The sequence below is a fragment of the Salmo salar genome, chromosome 04 (genome assembly GCF_965601325.2).
Source record: "Salmo salar chromosome 04, fSalSal1, whole genome shotgun sequence".
Lineage (NCBI taxonomy): Eukaryota > Metazoa > Chordata > Actinopteri > Salmoniformes > Salmonidae > Salmo > Salmo salar.
In genome coordinates this window covers 80054413-80076617 of record NC_138294.1, presented here as the reverse complement: position 1 = coordinate 80076617, position 22205 = coordinate 80054413, and the positions used below count along the sequence as shown (strand labels likewise).

At 45.4% G+C, this 22205-nt stretch overlaps 1 protein-coding gene across 8 annotated transcripts in view; it reads left to right on the top strand.

Annotated features, from left to right (window-relative positions):
• The window catches only part of rapgef6 (Rap guanine nucleotide exchange factor (GEF) 6), a 194466-nt gene that overhangs the window by 118267 nt on the left and 53994 nt on the right, over positions 1-22205 (top strand). For all 8 annotated transcript variants that reach the window (XM_082974748.1, XM_082974746.1, XM_082974745.1 and 5 more), the window contains 2 exons: positions 11909-12040; positions 18355-18538. In XM_082974748.1, the coding sequence (XP_082830874.1) occupies positions 11909-12040; positions 18355-18538 (316 nt within the window). The remainder of the gene's footprint in view (positions 1-11908; positions 12041-18354; positions 18539-22205) is intronic.

Sequence of the window (22205 nt, the reverse complement as noted above, 5' to 3'; positions counted from 1 at the left end):
TCATCTTCAAATCCAACTTAAATGAATTTACATCTCTCCATTTCCTGCAATCTCATCTGCAAGAGCCCCATGCATTTTACTTCAGAGGTGGGGGTTCTGTAAAGATAATATTCTCCCTCCATCGCTTGCCCCATGTCTCCTCCACTCCCTGGACTGTATCTTAATGTAGACTTTGCTTCACAGTACTGCTCTTGTGTGTGAGTGCAGAAGGTGTTTTGGGAGAGAGGGAAGAGGTCAGGGAGTGTTAGTGAGTGGAGGTTGGGATCATCTCAGGGCAGGCTGGTTCACACACAGTTTGTGTGAGAGCAATGCAGTGCTTCCATTGGCTCTCGGTCCCCTGTACCTCTAACACCATTAAGCCTACCACTGGGCTAATTTGTGTGTGTGTGCGCGCTAGTGCTTCTCGGAGTGTGCGCTAGGCTTGGGCGGTGTATCGTATATAGAGGTATTTTGAAATAATTGTTTTGTGTGCGTTTTATTTATATCTTTATTTATTTGGGGGGTTTTTGGGGCTCCCTAAAGCTTGGGGGGGATGGGTGCCCCGGCCTGGCTTATAACTAAGTTGGGCTAAATGAAATGCTTTCCAGCTCAGGGCTCCAACCAGGCATTGGTTTGTTAACATACTAGCGAAGTGGCTAGTTTGCAAGGTCAAGCTTCTTCGTTACAGCAGAGACGTTCAATCCCCTGCTGGATTAAGATCCCGGTTGCCTACATTTTTGTTTTGTGTGTCAAAAAACAAATACACTGCCGATAATACCGTGTACCCCTGTAGGGTATAGGAGCAGTATGAAAATCTGCATACTGCCCTTCCCTAGTGAGTTTTATGTGCTGGCCTCTGGCTACACTCATTTGGCGCCGTTTTGTTTGATCCGTGAGTGGAAGAGAGCATTCTCTAAATCAAGATGGAATGGATTGACTCTGACGTCAAAGGAGAACTACACTGAGTGTATTCTTGTTTCTCAACTTGTTGGCTTTTTAACAGTTGTGTAACTGGCTGATATACTGAAGATGGTGATCTTTCTCAGTGTGTTGGTGGGTTTTTTTTTAAATTGAGGTTATGACATGAACTAAATTGCATTAACAATGAGGCTATTTGCCCAGTGGTTGGCACATTGATTGGTTCTTGAGTTGTTGAGTATTGCCATGCCTGTTTGGTAGTGCTGCCATCTGCAGGCCATTGAAGTCCATGCCATGACCCTGTCTAATGTGATGTGATATGTTATGTTGGCATCATTACTTACTCAGACATAGTGTACAGATGTTCTAATTTAGGGAGCATGCCACCTTCTATAGGCTATTTAAGTCTCTTCCTGCATTCCATACATTTACTCATGATTTGTTTGTCTGGAAATTCATTTCTACAACCATCTCTGTGTGTACTCATTTGTGTCATCCAGTAGAACTCAGAAGTTATTGATCCATAATACGCCTGTGCTAATTAGAACAATCAAGACTTAGCTAAAGGACACCTCCGCTACTCAAATAGAATGTATAATGACTGGTGTCGCCAGTCCCAGTACAGGACCCAGTGTTTGAGATTCAGCTCGGTGTTTAGTCCACCTCCAGTGCTTCTGTCTCCAGTGCCATTAAAGGGATACTTTGGGATTTTGACAGAAGCTCTTTATCTACTTCCCCAGTCATGTGACCGACCGGCTCAAATCGGTCTTATGTAGCAAAATATATATATTATTGGATAAAATGGTATGTAATGCACTACAGTTGAGGAACAATGGGAAAGTAATTATGCTTTGAAAGTTGATAAACTTGTTAACTCACTTTTGAGAAAATAGTCTTTGAATGGTTTGGTACTACTACTGGAGAGCCTGTCTTTGTCTACACCCGTTCACACCCTCTTAAGCTTTAGCCCCACCCATCTCTTTAAGGGTTGATCCGAATGTACTAACAGCACCCAAGCTAACTTGCTAGCTACTTCCAGACAGCTAAGTGAGAGAGAACAGCTCACTGAACATTACTTAGGCTGTTACATTATCCAGAGCGTTAGTGACTGCAACTGTGCTGGCAGATTATCCGTCCGTAAATTCAGAGCGTTTCGCGTTCAGAGCGCACACTGGGCGCTCTGGCTGACGAGTGAGTTTACTGACACCGGTCATATTCAACGGGTGTTGAGCGTTTGTAAATTCAACAGTTATTCTGCGCTCTCTGGCACACAGACGAGAGTGCTCTGTAATAGAGGTTGACCGATTAATCGGAATGGCCAATTAATTAGGGCCGATTTCAAGTTTTCATAAGAATTGGAAATCTGTATTTTTGGACGCCGATTTGGCCGATTTTTTTTATTTTTATTTTTTATTTTATGTTTTTCTTATTTCATTTTTTATATTTTATTTTCATATTTTTTTTGACCTTTTATTTAACTAGGCAAGTCAGTTAAGAACACATTCTTATTTTCAATGACGGCCTAGGAACGGTGGGTTAACTGCCTTGTTCAGGGGCAGAACGACAGATTTTTACCTTGTCAGCTCAGGGATTCAATCTTGAAACCTTACGGTTAACTAGTCCAACGCTCTAACCACCTGCTTTACATTGCACTCCACGAGGTTACGCGAATGCAGTAAGAAACTAAGGTAAGTTGCTAGCTAGCATTAAACTTATCTTATAAAAAACAATCAATCATAATCACTAGTTAACTACACATGGTTGATATTACTAGTTTATCTAGCCTGTCCTGCGTTGCATATAATCGCTTAGGTACACGTTGCTCCAACCATAAACATCAATGTCTTTCTTAAAATCAATATACAAGTATATATTTTTAAACCTGCATATTTAGTTAATATTGCCTGCTAACATGAATTTCTTTTAACTAGGGAAATTGTGTCACTTCTCTTGCAAACAGAGTCAGGGTATATGCAGCAGTTTGGGCCGCCTGGCTCGTTGCGAACTGTGAAGACTATTTCTTCCTAACAAAGACAGCCAATTTCGCCAAACGGGGATGATTTAACAAAAGTGCATTTGAGAAAAAAGCACAATCGTTGCACGACTGTACATAACCATAAACATCAATGCCTTTCTTAAAATTAATACACAGAAGTATATATTTTTAAACCTGCATATTTAGCTAAAAGGAATCCAGGTTAGCAGGCAATATTAACCAGGTGAAATTGTGTCATTTTGCGTTCATTGCACGCAGTCAGGGTATATGCAACAGTTTGGGCCGCCTGGCTCGTTGCGAACTAATTTGCCAGAATATTACGTAATTATGACATAACACTGAAGGTTGTGCAATGTAACAGGAATAACGTTTTGTTTTCGAGATGAACGTTTCCGGATTTGACCTAAGGCTCGTGTTTCTGTGTGTTATTATGTTATAATTAAGTCTATGATTTGATAGAGCAGTCTGACTGAGCGATGGGTAGGCACCAGCAGGCTCGTAAGCATTCATTCAATATAGCACTTTTGTGCGTTTTGCTAGCAGCCCTTCGCAATGCATTGTGCTGTTTATGACTTCAAGCCTGTCAACTCCCAAGATTAGCCTGGTGTAACCGATATGAAATGGCTAGCTAGTTGGCCGGGTGCGCGCTAATAGCGTTTCAAACGTCACTCGCTCTGAGACTTGGAGTAGTTTTTTCCCTTCCTCTACATGGGTAACGCTGCTTCGAGGGTGGCTGTTGTCGATGTGTTCCTGGTTCGAGCCCAGGTAGGAGCGAGGAGAGGGACGGAAGCTATATTGCTACACTGGCAATACTAAAGTGCCTATAAGAACATCCAACAGTCAAAGGTATATGAAATACAAATCGTATAGAGAGAAATAGTCCTATAATAACTACAACCTAAAACATCTTACCTGGGAATATTGAAGACTCATGTTAAAAGGAACCACCAGCTTTCATGTTCTCATGTTCTGAGCAAGAAACTTAAACGTTAGCTTTTTTACATGGCACATATTGCACTTTTACTTTCTTCTCCAACACTTTGTTTTTGCATTATTTAAACCAAATTGAACATGTTTCATTATTTATTTGAGGCTAAATTGATTTTATTGATGTATTATATTAAGTTAAAATAAGTGTTCATTCAGTATTGTTGTAATTGTCATTATTACAAAAACATGTTAAAAATCGTCCGATTAATCGGTAGCGGACTTTTTTGGTCCTCCAATAATCGGTATCGGCGCTGGAAAATCATAATCGGCCGACCTCTACTCTAATCGAACTAGATGGCCAGACTGCATTTACGAATGCACCCGAAATGGTTACTTGCATAGTGGAGTCTTTTGGTAAGACGTAGCTAACTAGGTAAACAATGAACCATAATCCCAACGCATGACGTTACTACCCTGCATGAATCTGCAGGTAGCTAACCAACCAGGTTCAATGTTATGAACTCAAGAATACCATTTGTATGTCTGTGTCCAGTATGAAGGAAGTTAGAGGTAGTTTTGCAAGCCAATGCTAACTAGCATTAGCGCAATGACTGGAAGTCTGTTGGTATCTGCTAGCATGCTAGCAGATACCGTAGACTGTCATTATACTAAAGCTAGTTAGCAATTGCGCTAGCCCTAGTTAGCCACTTCCTTCAAACTGCACGCCACAGGAGGTCGGTGGCACCTTAATTGGGGAGGATGGGCTCATGGTAACGGCTGGAGTGGAATAGGTGGAATGGTATCAAACGTATCACACACTGTTTCCTTGTGTTTGATGCCAAAAGTGGTATACACTAGTTCATCTGACTCTGGGGAAGTAGATAAAGGGCCTGATAGGGAAAGTTGGCCTGGTAGGGAGTTGGCAGCCAGGAGTAACGCTCATTTTATTGCTGTTAACATAATTGCATTGGCTGTTTGGATCTCAGGAAAAGAAGGGGAGGAAAGCTGACAAGCTAGTGGAGTAATCGACTATATATCAATAACCTGCAGCACTCTTCCCAGCCTGTTATTTACAACGCCGTGCATCGTGTGTGACTCGGTCGGTCAATCTCCCCTCACTTACTAGCAGAACACTGAGATCCACAGCTAGACACTCTAATCTAACGCAACTGATTTGAGTTGGGATATTGATACATAGAACATGGAAATGGAGATGTGAATAGTTTAGATGGATGGCTCCAGTGACTGACATCCTCTACAGTGTTATCATCAGAAGTACTTCCTTCTTCACCCCGAGCAGCCCAGCCCACCTCCAGGCTCACGTGTCTCTGTTTGGGAGGACTGCTCTACTCTGTGATAAGACCTCTCTGTCTGGTTTATTTCACTTTGAGATGTGAGGATTGCTTCTCTCCTGTCATACATGATACAATGATTTGCCTCCAATGAAAGATGGAATAGAAATGGCTTGGATCTATGCATGTTGAATATGCCATACGTCTAGTATCTATAAATGGGCTACCACTAGCCCTCCCTTGCTGTGGCGAGCTCAGCTCTGAAGCAGTTAAGGCATAATTGGGAAGCTCCACTATGTTTTAATGATGGAGCCCCTGCTGGGATCCTGTACCGGTGCATTAGTGCTGCTGCGTCTAGAACTGGCCTATTCTGGATTGGTGGCCTGTCTTTGTGAACCAGGGTCATTACTAGCATCACACCTAAACATCTGCTTACAGCTTTATTCCAAACGTTGCGTCCCAAATGGCCGCCTATTCCCTTTATAGTGCACTATAAAGTAGAGGTCGACCGATTAATCGGAATGGCCGATTAATTAGGGCCGATTTCAAGTTTTCATAACAATCTGTAATTTGTATTTTTGGCCACCGATTTGCCAAATAATTATTATTATTTTTTATTTTTTTAACTAGGCAAGTCAGTTAATGACGGCCTAGGAACAGTGGGTTAACTGCCTTGTTCAGGGGCAGAACGACAGATTTGTACCTTGTCAGCTTGAGGATTCAATCTTGCAACCTTATGGTTAACTAGTCCAACGCTCTAACCACCTGCTTTACATTGCACTCCACAAGGAGCCCGCCTGTTACGCGAATGCAGTAAGAAGCCAAGGTAAGTTGCTAGCTAGCATTAAACTTATCTTATAAAAAACAATCAATCAATCATAATCACTAGTTAACTACACATGGTTGATGATATTACTAGTTTATCTAGCCTGTCCTGCGTTGCATATAATCGATGCGGTGCGCATTTGTGAAAAAGGTCTGTCGTTGCTCCAACTTGTACCTAACCATAAACATCAATGTCTTTATTAAAATCAATACAAGTATATATTTTTAAACCTGCATATTTAGTTAATATTGCCTGCTAACATGAATTTCTTTTAACTAGGGAAAATGTGTCACCTCTGCAACAGAGTCAGGGTATATGCAGCAGTTTGGGCCGCCTGGGTCGTTCTGAACTGTGTGAATACTATTTCTTCCTAACAAAGACAGCCAGCTTCGCCAAACGGGGGATGATTTAACAAAAGCGCATTTGCGAAAAAAGCACAATCGTTGCACCATAAACATCAATGCCTTTATTAAAATCAATACACAGAAGTATATATTTTTAAACCTGCATATTTAGCTAAAAGAAATCCAGGTTAGCAGGCAATATTAACCAGGTGAAATTGTCACTTCTTCTGTTCATTGCACGCAGAGTCAGGGTATATGCAACAGTTCGGGCCGCCTGGCTCGTTGCGAACTAATTTGCCAGAATTTTACGTAATTATGACATAACATTGAAGGTTGTGCAATGTAACAGGAATATTTAGACTTATGGATGCCACCCGTTAGATAAAATACGGAACGGTTCCGTATTTCACTGAAAGAATAAACGTGATAGTTTCCGGATTCGACCATATTAATGACCTAAGGCTCGTGTTTGTGTGTTATTATGTTATAATTAAGTCTATGATTTGATAGAGCAGTCTGACTGAGCGGTGGTAGGCACCAGCAGGCTCGTAAGCATTCATTCAAACAACACTTTCGTGCGTTTTGCCTTCAAGCCTGTCAACTCCCAAGATTAAGCTGGTGTAACCGATGTGAAATGGCTAGCTAGTTAGTGGGTGCGTGCTAATAGCGTTTCAAACGTCACTCGCTCTGAAACTTGGGAATGGTTGTTCCCCTTGCTCTGCATGGGTAACGCTGCTTCGAGGGTGGCTGTTGTCGATGTGTTCCTGGTTTGAGCCCAGGTAGGGGCGAGGAGAGGGACGGAAGCTATACTGTTACACTGGCAATACTAAAGTGCCTATAAGAACATCCAATAGTCAAAGGTATATGAAATACAAATCGTATAGATAGAAATAGTCCTATAATAACTACAACCTAAAACTTCTTAGCTGGCAATATTGAAGACTCATGTTAAAAGGAACCACCAGCTTTCATATGTTCTGAACAAGGAACTTAAACGTTAGCTTTCTTAGATGGCACATATTGCACTTTTACTTTCTTCTCCAACACTTTGTTTTTGCATTATTTAAACCAAATTGAACATTTTTCATTATTTATTTGAGGCTAAATTGATTTTATTGATGTATTATATTAAGTTAAAATAAGTGTTCATTCAGTATTGTAATTGTCATTATTACAAAAAAAATATATATTTTTTAAATCAGCCGATTAATCGGTATCGGCTTTTTTTTGGTCCTCCAATAACCCGTATTGGTATCGGCGTTAAAATCATAATCGGTCGACCTCTACTATAAAGGTAATAGGGTGCTGTTTGGGACGCAAGCCAGGCCTCACAGGAACGAGGGGAATGGAGGTTCAATGCCACAATAAGTTAATTACTGTAGCCAGTCTACAGAAATGAAATTAGTTCAGTAAAATATCTCATTTTCAAGATAAGGTTATAATATAAGTGAATAAATTAGAAATGCTCTGTCGTGACTTAATGTGACTCCAATTTAGGTCTAGTCATAGTTTGGACTTTTAGAGAGACGACTTAAATGATCAGTCCTGGCTCGCCTTGCGTTCCCTTGTTGATGTGAGATTCATACAGCCAAAGGAATAAGACATTCATATTTAATCACCCCACACTGCTATCATTAATTCATGATCAGAACAGACAGTGGAAGTTGGGAAGGCATTGGCGTGCCATTAAGTAAAAGTTGGTGTGAAGTGTGAATTAGAGCTGCGAGACTGCAGCAATTAGCGAGGTCTTCGATTTCATTGGCCCGTTTGTCCCCCCGGCGGCCTCATTAGCCAATCCCGTCCTCCCACAGCCTCTCATATGTCATCAGACTTCATCCCCAGGATGAAAGACTTTGATTGCCATGCCATGTGACATCAACATCCGACCTAGTGTCACCACTGTTTCTGATTGCCATGTTGATAACGGCGTTGTTGTTTGATGATGGGAGTTTTAACCAGAGTGGTTGGAGAATTGAGATCCTAAATGTTATGGGTTTTGAGGCCATGATAATGGATATATACATTAGTTTTCTCCTCTGGGAATCCGATAGATTTGTTAAATGGATGCAGGCCAGAGATTCATCATTGTCTGAAACCTGATCCCATTGTAAAGGAATCAATATTGACCCACTTGGCTGTGGAATAAACAGAATGAACGGCCCGTTTAGCTCGTTGATAGGGAGAGTCTGTTCTAACTGGCTGCTGTATGACTTGCAACACTTTTCATTTTAGTTATGGCACCGCCACCTTTGGTTGCTGTTGTCAATATCAACTGCTGCCGGCTACACCCCTCATGTTGGTGCCAGTTGAGCTGTAGTGGAAGAAGATTGCATTCACAGCCCCAGTGTAATGGAAAATGGATTTTAGTTGAATAGGAGTGGATGTGTCCAGATGAGAATGCTTGGGGTTTTGGTTGCGATTTTCTGACTGAGAAGTGTTACATTATTCACTGTTAGGCTACTCTCTGACCACCCTAACTACACACCTTCACCCTGGGGCTCCTGAGTGGCGCAGTGGTCTAAGGCACTGCATCTCAGTGCTAGAGGCATTACTACATACACCCTGGTTCGAATCCAGGCTGTAGTCCCATAGGGCAGCGCTTGACCCAGCGTCATCTGGGTTTGGCTCAACGTCGTCTGGGTTTAGCCAGTGTAGGCCATCATTGTAAATAAGAATTTGTTCTTAACTGACTTGCCTAGTTAAATAAAGGTTAAATTAAAAAACCTCCAGCCTCAACCTTGCTCTCTACATAGGACTGAGGTGGGGAGCCCAGCACATCTAGGAGACAGCCATTTGTCTAACCTAATTGTCAGTGTTGGATTTCTCCAGCTCCACCTAGGTGTTATTGTGTACAGGGTCATTCTCATGACTGCAACCAGCTCTCCTGTCTCCTAGTCCAGCCTATGTTTTCTCTTGTGTATGGTGTAGAGGATGGACTCTCCCCAGTCCCCTGTGGAGGGATGGGTTAAGGGGTTGTAAGTTGCTGGGGCTGCCCAGCCCCCACCAGTATGTAGTGTAGACTGAACTTGTTTAATATTGCATGGTGGCACAGAGATGGGTCCAGCGCCCGCGTTGGGTGGGTGGCTTGTTGTCTGGCTGGCACTGCCAGGCTGGCAGAGGTGGCCATGGAGGTGTGATGCAGGTTCACCCACTGTCCACGCAACCAGACCAGCTCCCTCACCCTCCTCAGGCTGGTAAGACCTGGGAACTCTGGACTGAGTTGGTAGAATACCTGATCGATATGATATAGAAGCTGAACTGGTCACATTGACTGTGTGTGGCTAGGTTGTTAGCAGGGCATTGGTTAGCAGGGCATTGGTGGCTGCTCTTTGTCTGTTTTGGATGTATTGTCCTGGTCTGTGTCTTGAGTCTCTCATTGATGGGATGGTTTTCTTGGTTGATTAATGAAACACTGGGCTGTTGTAACATTATCCAGGTTGACTGGAAGTTTAGTCCATCTACCATAGGCGAGGTGATCGTTATTGATTGGTGTGTAGTAGTAGCTTATGGTTTAGAGAACAAGCCCGTGTCCTGAAAGGGAACAAGCCCGCGTCCTGAAAGGGAACAAGCCCGCGTCCTGAAAGGGAACAAGCCCGCGTCCTGAAAGGGAACAAGCCCGCGTCCTGAAAGGGAACAAGCCCGCGTCCTGAAAGGGAACAACGGAAGTGATACCTTTTTCTTTCAATTACAGCTTTTCTTCAGTGATCCTCATCTCATTTCGCCAAGGGACAAATTGTTTCAGTATCTTTATGAAAGCAGTGACCTACAATGTTTTGATGCCAGATACATTTTTATTTTATTTTCTATACACACAAAAAGCTTGTTTCTCTCAAATGTTGTGCACATTTTTGTTTACATTCCTGTTAGTGAGCATTTTGTCCTTTGCCAAGATAATCGATCCACCTAACAGGTGTGGCATATCAAAAAGCTGTTCATTACACAGGTGCACCTTGTACTGGTTACAATAAAAGGCCACTGTAAAATGTGCAGTTTTGTCACGCAACACAATGCCACAGAGGTCTGAAGTTCTGAGGAAGCATACAATAAGCATGCTAACTGCAGTAATGTCCACCAGAACTGTTGCCAAATCATTTCATGTTAATTCCTCTACCATAAGCCACCTCCAACGTCGTTTTAGAGAATTTGGCAGTACGGCCACCCGGCATCACAACTGCAGACCACTTTTATGGCGTTGTGTGGCTGAGCGGATTGCTGTTGTCAACATTGTGAACAGAGTGCCCCATGGTGGCAGTGGGGTTATGGTATGGGCAGGCATAAGCTACAGGCAATGAACACAATTACATTTTATCGATGTCAATTTGAATACACAGAGATACCGTGACGAGATCCTGAGGTCCATTGTCGTGCCATTCATCCACCACCATCTCATGTTTCAGCATGATAATGTAATAAGGATCTGTACACAATTCCTAGAAGTTTAAAATGTACCAGTTCTTCCATGGCCTGCATACTTACCAGACATGTCACCCATTGAGCATGTTTGGCGGAGTGCTGCAGAGATGGGAGAATCTTCCAGAAGGACAACCATCTCCACAGAGGAACTCTGGAGCTCCTTCAAAGTGACCATCGGGTTCTTGGTCACCTCCCTGACCAAGGCCCTTCACCCCCGATTGCTCACTTTGGCCGGGCGGCCATCTCTAGGAAGAGTCTTGGTGGTTCCAAACATCTTCCAATTAAGAATGATGGAGGCCTCTGTGTTCATAGTGACCTTCAATGCTGCAGAAATGTTTTGGTACCCTTGCCCAGAACTGCCTCGACACAATCCTGTCTCGGAGCTCTATGGACAATTCCTTCGACCTCATGGCTTGGTTTTTGCTCTGACATGCACCGTCAACTGTGGGACCTTATATAAACAGGTGTGTGCCTTTCCAAATCATGTCCAATCAATGGAATTTACCACAGGTGGACTCCAATCAAGTTATAGAAACATATCAAGGATGATCAATGGAAACAGGATGCACCTGAGCTCAACTTCGAGTCTCATAGCAAAGAGTCTGAATGCTTATTTACGTAAGGTATTTCCTTTTGCTTTGTCATTATGGGAGATTGTGTGTAGTTTGAGGAGGATTTTTATTTATTTAATCCATTTTAGAATAATGCTGTAACATAACATAATATGGGAGAAAGTAAAAGGGTGTGAATACTTTCCAAATGCACTGTATTTATTTATTTATTTATTGTTGTGTGGAATTTCATTGTTGGACATAAAAGCCTGTTAAAAAGAGAAACAGTAGGAAATCAGCTCCAAGTGATTTCATTTGAAGAAATCTGTACCCAAGTATTCCCACACATAATAGAGACACCACGTCATCGTATACAGATACCAAATTATAAATTATTCTTTTAGCAAACATATATCTGTTTAGGCTTCTTGCAGTCTACAAATGATTAGTCATTATGTTCCGACCATCCGACCATGAAACAAATCTTCCCTCTGATGAATCTAGTTGATGATCGCTTGTGTCTCTCTCGCTCTGTGTGTGTCTGTCTACAGTGTGTGTTAACCTGCGTGCCGCGTGCGTGTGTGTGCGTGTGTGTGTGTGTGTGTGTGTGTCCTGTGATATTAACAGCCGTCCTTCTCTCTTCCTCTGTGTCTGAGCAGCTTCCTGGAGACCTAAACAAGATGCACCTTACAGACCACCCCCACAGCCAGGGGATCCATGTGCCGCCCAGCCAATCCGGATGCAGTATCACCAGCGACTCGGGGAGCAGTAGCCTATCAGACATCTACCAGGTATTTCACCATTCACAAACTGAGCTGACGTAGTATACTTATAACCTCACATTTCCAAAGCTTTGAACTTCCATTGTTCTGTTTCAGTAATGCTCCTAGCCTTTTGTTCTCTCAATACTGTATGACTTTGAAGTCAGTCAATGCTCCATGGCTTTCCTGCTTGTAAAGGAGGAAGGATGGAAAGGTGTGGACGTTACCATTTCAGAGGCTTTCCCCAGCTCGACTGACCCAGCCCTCCCCACGCTCCATGTAGCCCTCTTTTTGCCCGCCTTCATCCTTCCTCACCCTTTCTCTCTCCACCTCTCTCCCGCTGCTTTTCCAGTTCAATGGAACATGTCATCTCCTCCCATCCATCCAATCATCCTGGGTTGCTAATTATAGTGTGTGTTAGTTGGGTTTCCTGTGGTTCTAAGGGCCCCTCTCTCCTGTAGTGTTGTGTGCTAAAGGGCAGGGTACACAGGACACAGCAGGACCTCAGACCCCCCCCCCCACTCACTATTATATTAAATGTTCTAACCTTAGCTCCTGCACCTACCGCATCATTTGCATATACCTCTATATAACCCTAACCCCACCCCTACTCTTGCTTTCTCTAACCCACCATTACACATACCTTCTCTCTCACCTTTAACCCACCATTACACATACCTTCTCTCTCACCTTTAACCCACCATTACACATACCTTCTCTCTCACCTTTAACCCACCATTACACATACCTTCTCTCTCACCTTTGACCCACCATTACACATACCTTCTCTCTCACCTTTAACCCACCATTACACATACCTTCTCTCTCACCTTTAACCCACCATTACACATACCTTCTCTCTCACCTTTAACCCACCATTACACATACCTTCTCTCTCACCTTTGACCCACCATTACACATACCTTCTCTCTCACCTTTAACCCACCATTACACATACCTTCTCTCTCACCTTTAACCCACCATTACACATACCTTCTCCCTCACCTTTGACCCACCATTACACATACCTTCTCTCTCACCTTTGACCCACCATTACACATACCTTCTCTCTCACCTTTGACCCACCATTACACATACCTTCTCTCTCACCTTTGACCCACCATTACACATACCTTCTCTCTCACCTTTAACCCACCATTACACATACCTTCTCTCTCACCTTTAACCCACCATTACACATACCTTCTCCCTCACCTTTGACCCACCATTACACATACCTTCTCTCTCACCTTTGACCCATCATTACACATACCTTCTCTCTCACCTTTGACCCACCATTACACATACCTTCTCTCTCACCTTTAACCCACCATTACACATACCTTCTCTCTCACCTTTAACCCACCATTACACATACCTTCTCTCTCACCAACCAGACTATCTCCCTGTTCTCTCCTCCTCCTCATGGAGTCACCTGTCATTGATTTAGAGGAGCTCAGTCAGCTGTGTCCATAAATGTATGTTGACTTGAGTCCAGCAGCTTCTATTGCTGGCAGTTGGTGAGTTTGTTTATAGCTTGTGTTTTTTGAAATGCTTGACCTCTCGTCGAGCCCTGAGCGGTGAGCTGCCATACCACTCAGTCACTCTGGGCTGCAGTGTGTCTCTCCTCTTCCCTTCTCGATCTCTTCTCTCTGGCTCAGTCCCCTGTGAAGCCAGCAGGAACTAATGTCCCTGTCAGTTTAGATTTGACCTGATCTGAGACCTGTATTAGCACAAAACGTCTCCCTCTTTCTGTGTCACTCTCGGTCCCAATCTCTCTCTCTCTCGGTCCCAAACCCACATGGAGATATCAGCAGTAAGGGTTCTCTGTCCATCTCTCTGTCTCTCGTTGGCTCTCTGTCCATCTCTCTGTCTCTCGTTGGCTCTCTGTCCATCTCTCTGTCTCTCGTTGGCTCTCTGTGTCTCTCGTTGGCTCTCTGCGTCTCTGTCTCTCGTTGGCTCTCTGCGTCTCTCGTTGGCTCTCTGTGTCTCTCGTTGGCTCTCTGCGTCTCTGTCGCTCGTTGGCTCTCTGCGTCTGTCTCTCGTTGGCTCTCTGCGTCTGTCTCTCGTTGGCTCTCTGCGTCTGTCTCTCGTTGGCTCTCTGCGTCTGTCTCTCGTTGGCTCTCTGCGTCTGTCTCTCGTTGGCTCTCTGCGTCTGTCTCTCGTTGGCTCTCTGCGTCTGTCTCTCGTTGGCTCTCTGCGTCTCTGTCTCTCGTTGGCTCTCTGCGTCTCTGTCTCTCGTTGGCTCTCTGCGTCTCTGTCTCTCGTTGGCTCTCTGCGTCTCTGTCTCTCGTTGGCTCTCTGCGTCTCTGTCTCTCGTTGGCTCTCTGCGTCTCTGTCTCTCGTTGGCTCTCTGCGTCTCTGTCTCTCGTTGGCTCTCTGCGTCTCTGTCTCTCGTTGGCTCTCTGCGTCTCTGTCTCTCGTTGGCTCTCTGCGTCTCTGTCTCTCGTTGGCTCTCTGCGTCTCTGTCTCTCGTTGGCTCTCTGCGTCTCTGTCTCTCGTTGGCTCTCTGCGTCTCTGTCTCTCGTTGGCTCTCTGCGTCTCTGTCTCTCGTTGGCTCTCTGTGTCTCTGTCTCTCGTTGGCTCTCTGCATCTCTCGTTGTCTCTCGTTGGCTCTCTGCATCTCTCGTTGGCTCTCTGCGTCTCTGTCTCTCGTTGGCTCTCTGCGTCTCTGTCTCTCGTTGGCTCTCTGCGTCTCTGTCTCTCGTTGGCTCTCTGCGTCTCTCGTTGGCTCTCTGTGTCTCTGTCTCTCGTTGGCTCTCTGCGTCTCTCGTTGGCTCTCTGCGTCTCTGTCTCTCGTTGGCTCTCTGCGTCTCTGTCTCTCGTTGGCTCTCTGCGTCTCTGTCTCTCGTTGGCTCTCTGCGTCTCTGTCGCTCGTTGGCTCTCTGCGTCTCTGTCTCTCGTTGGCTCTCTGCGTCTCTGTCTCTCGTTGGCTCTCTGCGTCTCTGTCTCTCGTTGGCTCTCTGCGTCTCTGTCTCTCGTTGGCTCTCTGCGTCTCTGTCTCTCGTTGGCTCTCTGCGTCTCTGTCTCTCGTTTGCTCTCTGCGTCTGTCTCTGTCTCTCGTTGGCTCTCTGCGTCTGTCTCTGTCTCTCGTTGGCTCTCTGTCGCTCGCTCGTTGGCTCTCTGCGTCTCTGTCGCTCGCTCGTTGGCTCTCGGGCTGCTCTGTGCGTGTCGCTCGCTCGTTGGCTCTCGGGCTGCTCTGTGCGTGTCGCTCGCTCGTTGGCTCTCGGGCTGCTCTGTGCGTGTCGCTCGCTCGTTGGCTCTCGGGCTGCTCTGTCTCTCTCTCTCTCTCTCTCTCTCGGGCTGCTCTGTGTCTCTCTCTCTCTCGGGCTGCTCTGTGTCTCTCTCTCTCTCTCGGGCTGCTCTGTGTCTCTCTCTCTCTCTCTCTCTCTCTCTCTCGGGCTGCTCTGTGTCTCTCTCTCTCTCTCTCTCGGGCTGCTCTGTGTCTCTCTCTCTCTCTCTCTCGGGCTGCTCTGTGTCTCTCTCTCTCTCGGGCTGCTCTCTCTCTCTCTCTCTCGGGCTGCTCTCTCTCTCTCTCTCTCTCTCTCGGGCTGCTCTGTGTCTCTCTCTCTCTCTCTCGGGCTGCTCTGTGTCTCTCTCTCTCTCGGGCTGCTCTGTGTCTCTCTCTCTCTCTCTCTCGGGCTGCTCTGTGTCTCTCTCTCTCTCTCTCTCTCTCTCGGGCTGCTCTGTGTCTCTCTCTCTCTCTCGGGCTGCTCTGTGTCTCTCTCTCTCTCTCTCTCTCTCTCGGGCTGCTCTGTGTCTCTCTCTCTCTCTCTCTCGGGCTGCTCTGTGTCTCTCTCTCTCTCTCTCTCGGGCTGCTCTGTGTCTCTCTCTCTCTCTCTCTCGGGCTGCTCTGTGTCTCTCTCTCTCTCTCTCTCGGGCTGCTCTGTGTCTCTCTCTCTCTCTCTCTCTCTCTCTCTTGGGCTGCTCTGTGTCTCTCTCTCTCGGGCTGCTCTGTGTCTCTCTCTCTCTCTCTCTCTCTCTCTCTCGGGCTGCTCTGTGTCTCTCTCTCTCTCTCGGGCTGCTCTGTGTCTCTCTCTCTCTCTCTCGGGCTGCTCTGTGTCTCTCTCTCTCTCTCTCGGGCTGCTCTGTGTCTCTCTCTCTCTCTCTCGGGCTGCTCTGTGTCTCTCTCTCTCTCTCTCTCGGGCTGCTCTGTGTGTCTCTCTCTCTCAGGCTGCTCTGTGTGTGTCTCTCTCTCTCTCTCTCTCTCTCTCGGGCTGCTCTGTGTGTGTCTCTCTCTCTCTCTCTCGGGCTGCTCTGTGTGTCTCTCTCTCTCTCGGGCTGCTCTGTCTCTCTCTCTCTCTCTCTCTCTCTCGGGCTGCTCTGTGTCTCTCTCTCTCTTTCTCTCTCTCTCGGGCTGCTCTGTCTCTCTCTCTCTCTCGGGCTGCTCTGTCTCTCTCTCTCTCTCTCTCTCGGGCTGCTCTGTATCTCTCTCTCTCTTTCTCTCTCTCTCGGGCTGCTCTGTGTCTCTCTCTCTCTCTCTCGGGCTGCTCTGTGTGTCTCTCTCGGGCTGCTCTCGGGCTGCTCTGTGTGTCTCTCTCTCTCTCTCTCGGGCTGCTCTGTGTGTCTCTCTCTCTCTCTCTCTCTCGGGCTGCTCTGTGTGTCTCTCTCTCTCTCGGGCTGCTCTGTGTGTCTCTCTCTCGGGCTGCTCTGTGTCTCTCTCTCTCTCTCTCTCTCGGGCTGCTCTGTGTGTCTCTCTCGGGCTGCTCTGTGTCTCTCTCTCTCTCTCTCTCGGGCTGCTCTGTGTCTCTCTCTCTCGGGCTGCTCTGTGTCTCTCTCTCTCTCGGGCTGCTCTGTGTGTCTCTCTCTCTCAGGCTGCTCTGTGTGTGTCTCTCTCTCTCTCTCTCTCTCTCTCTCTCTCTCGGGCTGCTCTGTGTGTGTCTCTCTCTCTCTCTCTCGGGCTGCTCTGTGTGTCTCTCTCTCTCTCGGGCTGCTCTGTGTGTCTCTCTCTCTCTCGGGCTGCTCTGTGTGTCTCTCTCTCTCTCGGGCTGCTCTGTGTCTCTCTCTCTCTTTCTCTCTCTCTCGGGCTGCTCTGTGTCTCTCTCTCTCTCTCTCGGGCTGCTCTGTGTGTCTCTCTCGGGCTGCTCTCGGGCTGCTCTGTGTGTCTCTCTCTCTCTCTCTCGGGCTGCTCTGTGTGTCTCTCTCTCTCTCTCTCTCGGGCTGCTCTGTGTGTCTCTCTCTCTCTCGGGCTGCTCTGTGTGTCTCTCTCTCGGGCTGCTCTGTGTCTCTCTCTCTCTCTCTCTCTCGGGCTGCTCTGTGTGTCTCTCTCGGGCTGCTCTGTGTCTCTCTCTCGGGCTGCTCTGTGTGTGTCTCTCTCTCTCTCTCGGGCTGCTCTGTGTGTGTCTCTCTCTCTTTCTCTCTCGCACGCTCGCTCTGGCACTCGCTTTCTTTCTCTCTCGCGGACTCGCTCTGGCGCTCGCTCTCTCGCGCTCGCTCTGTCTTTGTGTGATTTGATGGGATGTCTCTGGCTCGCTCGCGTCAGCTCTCGCTCCCTCTGTGTCGCTCTCTCTCTCGCTGTCTTCCACATGCTGAAAGAACAGAACTGCCCTCCATCTAACACCTAGATAAAAGAACAAGGGATCCAGAGATGAGAGAAAGACACTGATCCTCTCTGTTTCACACTGTCTCTGTACAGGCAGACTTTCTCTGTGTTTCACACCGTCTCTGTACAGGCAGACTTTCTCTGTGTTTCACACCGTCTCTGTACAGGCAGACTTTCTCTGTGTTTCACACCGTCTCTGTACAGGCAGACTTTCTCTGTGTTTCACACCGTCTCTGTACAGGCAGACTTTCTCTGTGTTTCACACCGTCTCTGTACAGGCAGACTTTCTCTGTGTTTCACACCGTCTCTGTACAGGCAGACTTTCTCTGTGTTTCACACCGTCTCTGTACAGGCAGACTTTCTCTGTGTTTCACACCGTCTCTGTACAGGCAGACTTTCTCAGGTAACATTCCCTCTGGATAGAAACATCCCTTCTTCCAATCAATCCCTTATCTAGGAAACATCCCATCTGATCCTGTCCACTTCCATTCCTGAAAGCACTGCAGAGCAGGGAGGTTCAGTCTGTTACTGTGTACTAGAGGAGCGAATAGACAGATGGTCTTAAATATTTCTGAAGTGACTGGGGAGCTGGTCGCTTAACCTCAGGGTAGTGGGTTCAAATCCCAGTTGATCTGAGCACTCCGTAACCCTCGGCACCAGTTCATTCCAACCATCTGTCCAAACAGAATGGAAAATATGGGCAGTGTGAATAATTAGTGGTGTATGCATAATTCTTAGGGGTTATGTTTTACATTTTTTTGGTCTGCGTTTAAAGAATAACCAATATCTGTCACCTCTGCAGGCTACAGAGAATGAAATGGGTGATGTGGACCTATCCGGGCTCCCGGAGGCAGCGGTGGACTCTGAGGAGGAGGAGGAGGAGGAGGATGAAGACCTGGAGAGGACGTCAGACACCCTGATTGGTAGAGACCTGGTCAGGGAGTGTCTGGAGAAAGACCCAGTGGACCGCAACGATGATGACATTGGTGAGCTTCTTGTGTGCTCCTCCTTTACCCTCTCTTTCAATTCAATACAAGGGGCTTTATTAGTATGGGAAACATGTTTTCATTGCCAAAGCAAGTGAAATGGATAAACAAAAGTGAAATAAACAATAAAAAATGAACAGTAAAAAGTTCCAAAAGAATAAAGACATTTCAAATGTCATATTATGTCTATATACAGTGTTGTAGCGATGTGCAAATAGTTAAAGTACAAAAGGGAAAATAAATAAATAAGTATTGGTATACAATAGTGTTTGTTCTTCACTGGTTGCCCTCTACTTGTGGTCCCAGATCTTGCTGTTGTGATGCATACTGGTATTTCACCCAATAGATATGGACCTGCTTGCTTAGGGGACTCTTCTCCAGGTTCATCTCTCTGTAGGTGATGACTTTGTTATGGAAGGTTTGGGAATCGCTTCCTTTTAGGTGGTTGTAGAATTTAACGGCTCTTTTCTGGATTTTAATAATTAGCGGGTATCGGCCTAATTCTGCTCTGCATGCATTAGTTAGTGTTTTATGTTGTACAGCACACAGAGAATAATTTTGCAGAATTCTTGGTTGGTGAGCGGACCCCAGACCTCACACCATGAAGGACAATGGGTTCTATAACTGATTCAAGTATTTTTTGCCAGATCCTAATTGGTATGTCAGATTTTATGTTGCTTTTCATGGCATAGAAGGCCCTTCTTGCCTTGTGTCTCAGATCGCTCACAGCTTTGTGGAAGTTACCTGTTGCGCTGATATTTAGGCCAAGGTATGTATAGTTTTTTGTGTGTTCTAGGGCAACGGTGTCTAGATAAAATTTGTATTTGTCGTCCTGGCAACTGGACCTTTTTTGGAACACCATTATTTTTGTCTGACTGAGATTTACTGTCAGGGCCCAGGTCTGACAGAATCTGTGCAGAAGATCCAGGTGCTGCTGTAAGCCCTCCTTGGTTGGTGACAGAAGCACCAGATCATCAGCAAACAGTAGACATTTGACTTCAGATTCTAGTAAGGTGAGGCCGAGTGCTGCAGACTGTTCTAGTGCCCTCACCAATTCGTTGGTGTGTGTGTGTACATACATGCGTGTGTGTCTACATGCATGCGTGTGTGTGTACATGCATGCGTGTGTGTACATGCATGCGTGTGTATATATCTATATACAGTTGAAGTCGGAAATTTACATACACTTAGGTTGGGGTCATTAAAACTCGTTTTTCAACCACTCCACAAATTTCTTGTTAACAAACGATAGTTCTGGCAAGTCTGTTAGCACATCTACTTTGTGCATGACACAAGTAATTTTTCAAACAATTGTTTAAAGACAGAATATTTCACTTATAATTCACTGTATCACAATTCCAGTGAGTCGGAAGTTTACATACAATAAGTTGACTGTGCCTTAATAACCTCTTACATCTAGATGTTCCGCTAGCGGAACACCGCTCCAATATCCAATGATAGGGCGTGGCGCGAAATACAAACTCCTCGAAAATCCGAAAACTTCCATTTTTCAAACATATGACTATTTTACACCATTTTAAAGACGAGACTCTCCTTTATCTAACCACACTGTCCGATTTCAAAAAGACTTTACAACGAAAGCAAAACATTAGATTATGTCAGGAGAGTACCCAGCCAGAAATAATCAGACACCCATTTTTCAAGCTAGCATATAATGTCACAAAAACCAAAACCACAGCTAAATGCAGCACTAACCTTTGATGATCTTCATCAGATGACACTCCTAGGACATTATGTTATACAATACATGCATGTTTTGTTCAATCAAGTTCATATTTATATAAAAAAACAGCTTTTTACATTAGCATGTGACGTTCAGAACTAGCATTCCCACCGAACACTTCCGGTGAATTTACTAAATTACTCTCAATAAACGTTCACAAAAAATATAACAATTATTTTAAGAATTATAGATACAGAACTCCTTTATGCAATCGCGGTGTCCGATTTTAAAATAGCTTTTCGGTGAAAGCACATTTTGCAATATTTTGAGTAGATAGCCCGGCCATCACAGGCTAGCTATTTTGACACCCACCAAGTTTGGTACTCACCAAACTCAGATTTACTATAAGAAAAATTGGATTACCTTTGCTGTTCTTCGTCAGAATGCACTCCCAGGACTTCTACTTCAACAACAAATGTTGGTTTGGTTCCAAATAATCCATAGTTATATCCAAATAGCAGCGTTTTGTTTGTGCGTTCAAGACACTATCCGAAGGGTAACGAAAGGTGACGCGCCGGCGCGTTTCGTGACAAAAAAATATTCTGACCAGGAGTCGTTGTTTTCGTTCAGACTGAAAAAGTCAAATGGACTCTTCACGCGCACACCCGTCTCATTGTTCTCAGATCGACCACTATCCAAATGCGCTACTGTTTTTCAGCCAGAGACTGCAGAGTCATCATTCAACGTTCTGGCGCCTTCTGAGAGCCTATGGGAGCCTTAGAAAGTGTCACGTTACAGCAGAGATCCTCTGTTTTGGATAGAGATGACAAAGAAGGGCAAGAAATGGTCAGACGGTACTTCCTGTACAGAATCTTCTCAGGTTTTGGCCTGCCATTTGAGTTCTGTTATACTCACAGACACCATTCAAACAGTTTTAGAAACTTTGGAGTGTTTTCTATCCAAAGCTACTAATTATATGCATGTTCTAGTTTCTGGGCAGGAGTAATAACCAGATTAAATCGGGTACGTTTTTTATCCGGCCATGAAAATACTGCCCCCTATCCATAACAAGTTAATTAAACAGCTTGGAAAATTCCAGAAAATCATGTCATGGCTTTAGAAGCTTCTGATAGGCTAATTGACATCATTTGAGTCAATTGGAGGTGTACCTCTGGATGTATTTCAAGGCCTACCTTCAAACTCAGTGCCTCTTTGCTTGACATCATGGGAAAATCAAAAGAAATCAGCCAAGACCTCAGACAAAAATTGTAGACCTCCACAAGTCTGGTTCATCCTTGGGAGCAATTTCCATCGCCTGAAGGTACTACGTTCAACTGTACAAACAATATTACGCAAGTATAAACACCATGGGACCACGCAGCCGTCATACCGCTCAGGAAGGAGATGCATTCTGTATCCTAGAGATGAACGTACTTTGGTGCGAAACGTGCAAATCAATCCCAGAACAACAGAAAAGGACCTTGTGAAGATGCTGGTGGAAACCGGTACAAAAGTATCTATATCCACAGTAAAATGAGTCCTATATCGACATAACCTGAAAGGCCGCTCAGCAAGGAAGAAGCCACTGCTCCAAAACCACCATAAAAAAGCCAGACTACGGTTTGCAACTGCACATGGGGACAAAGATTGTACTTTTTGGAGAAATGTCCTCTGGTCTGATGAAACAAAAATAGAACAATTTGGCCATAATGACCATCATTATGTTTGGAAGAAAAAGGGGGAGGCTTGCAAGCCGAAGAACACCATCCCAACCGTGAAGCACAGGGGTGGTAGCATCATGTTGTGGGGGTGCTTTGCTGCAGGAGGGACTGGTGCTCTTCACAAAATAGATGGCATCATGAGGTAGGAAATTTATGTGGCTATATTAAAGCAACATCTCAAGACATCAGTCAGGAAGTTAAAGCTTGGTCACAAATGGGTCTTCCAAATGGACAATGACCCCAAGCATTCTTCCAAAGTTGT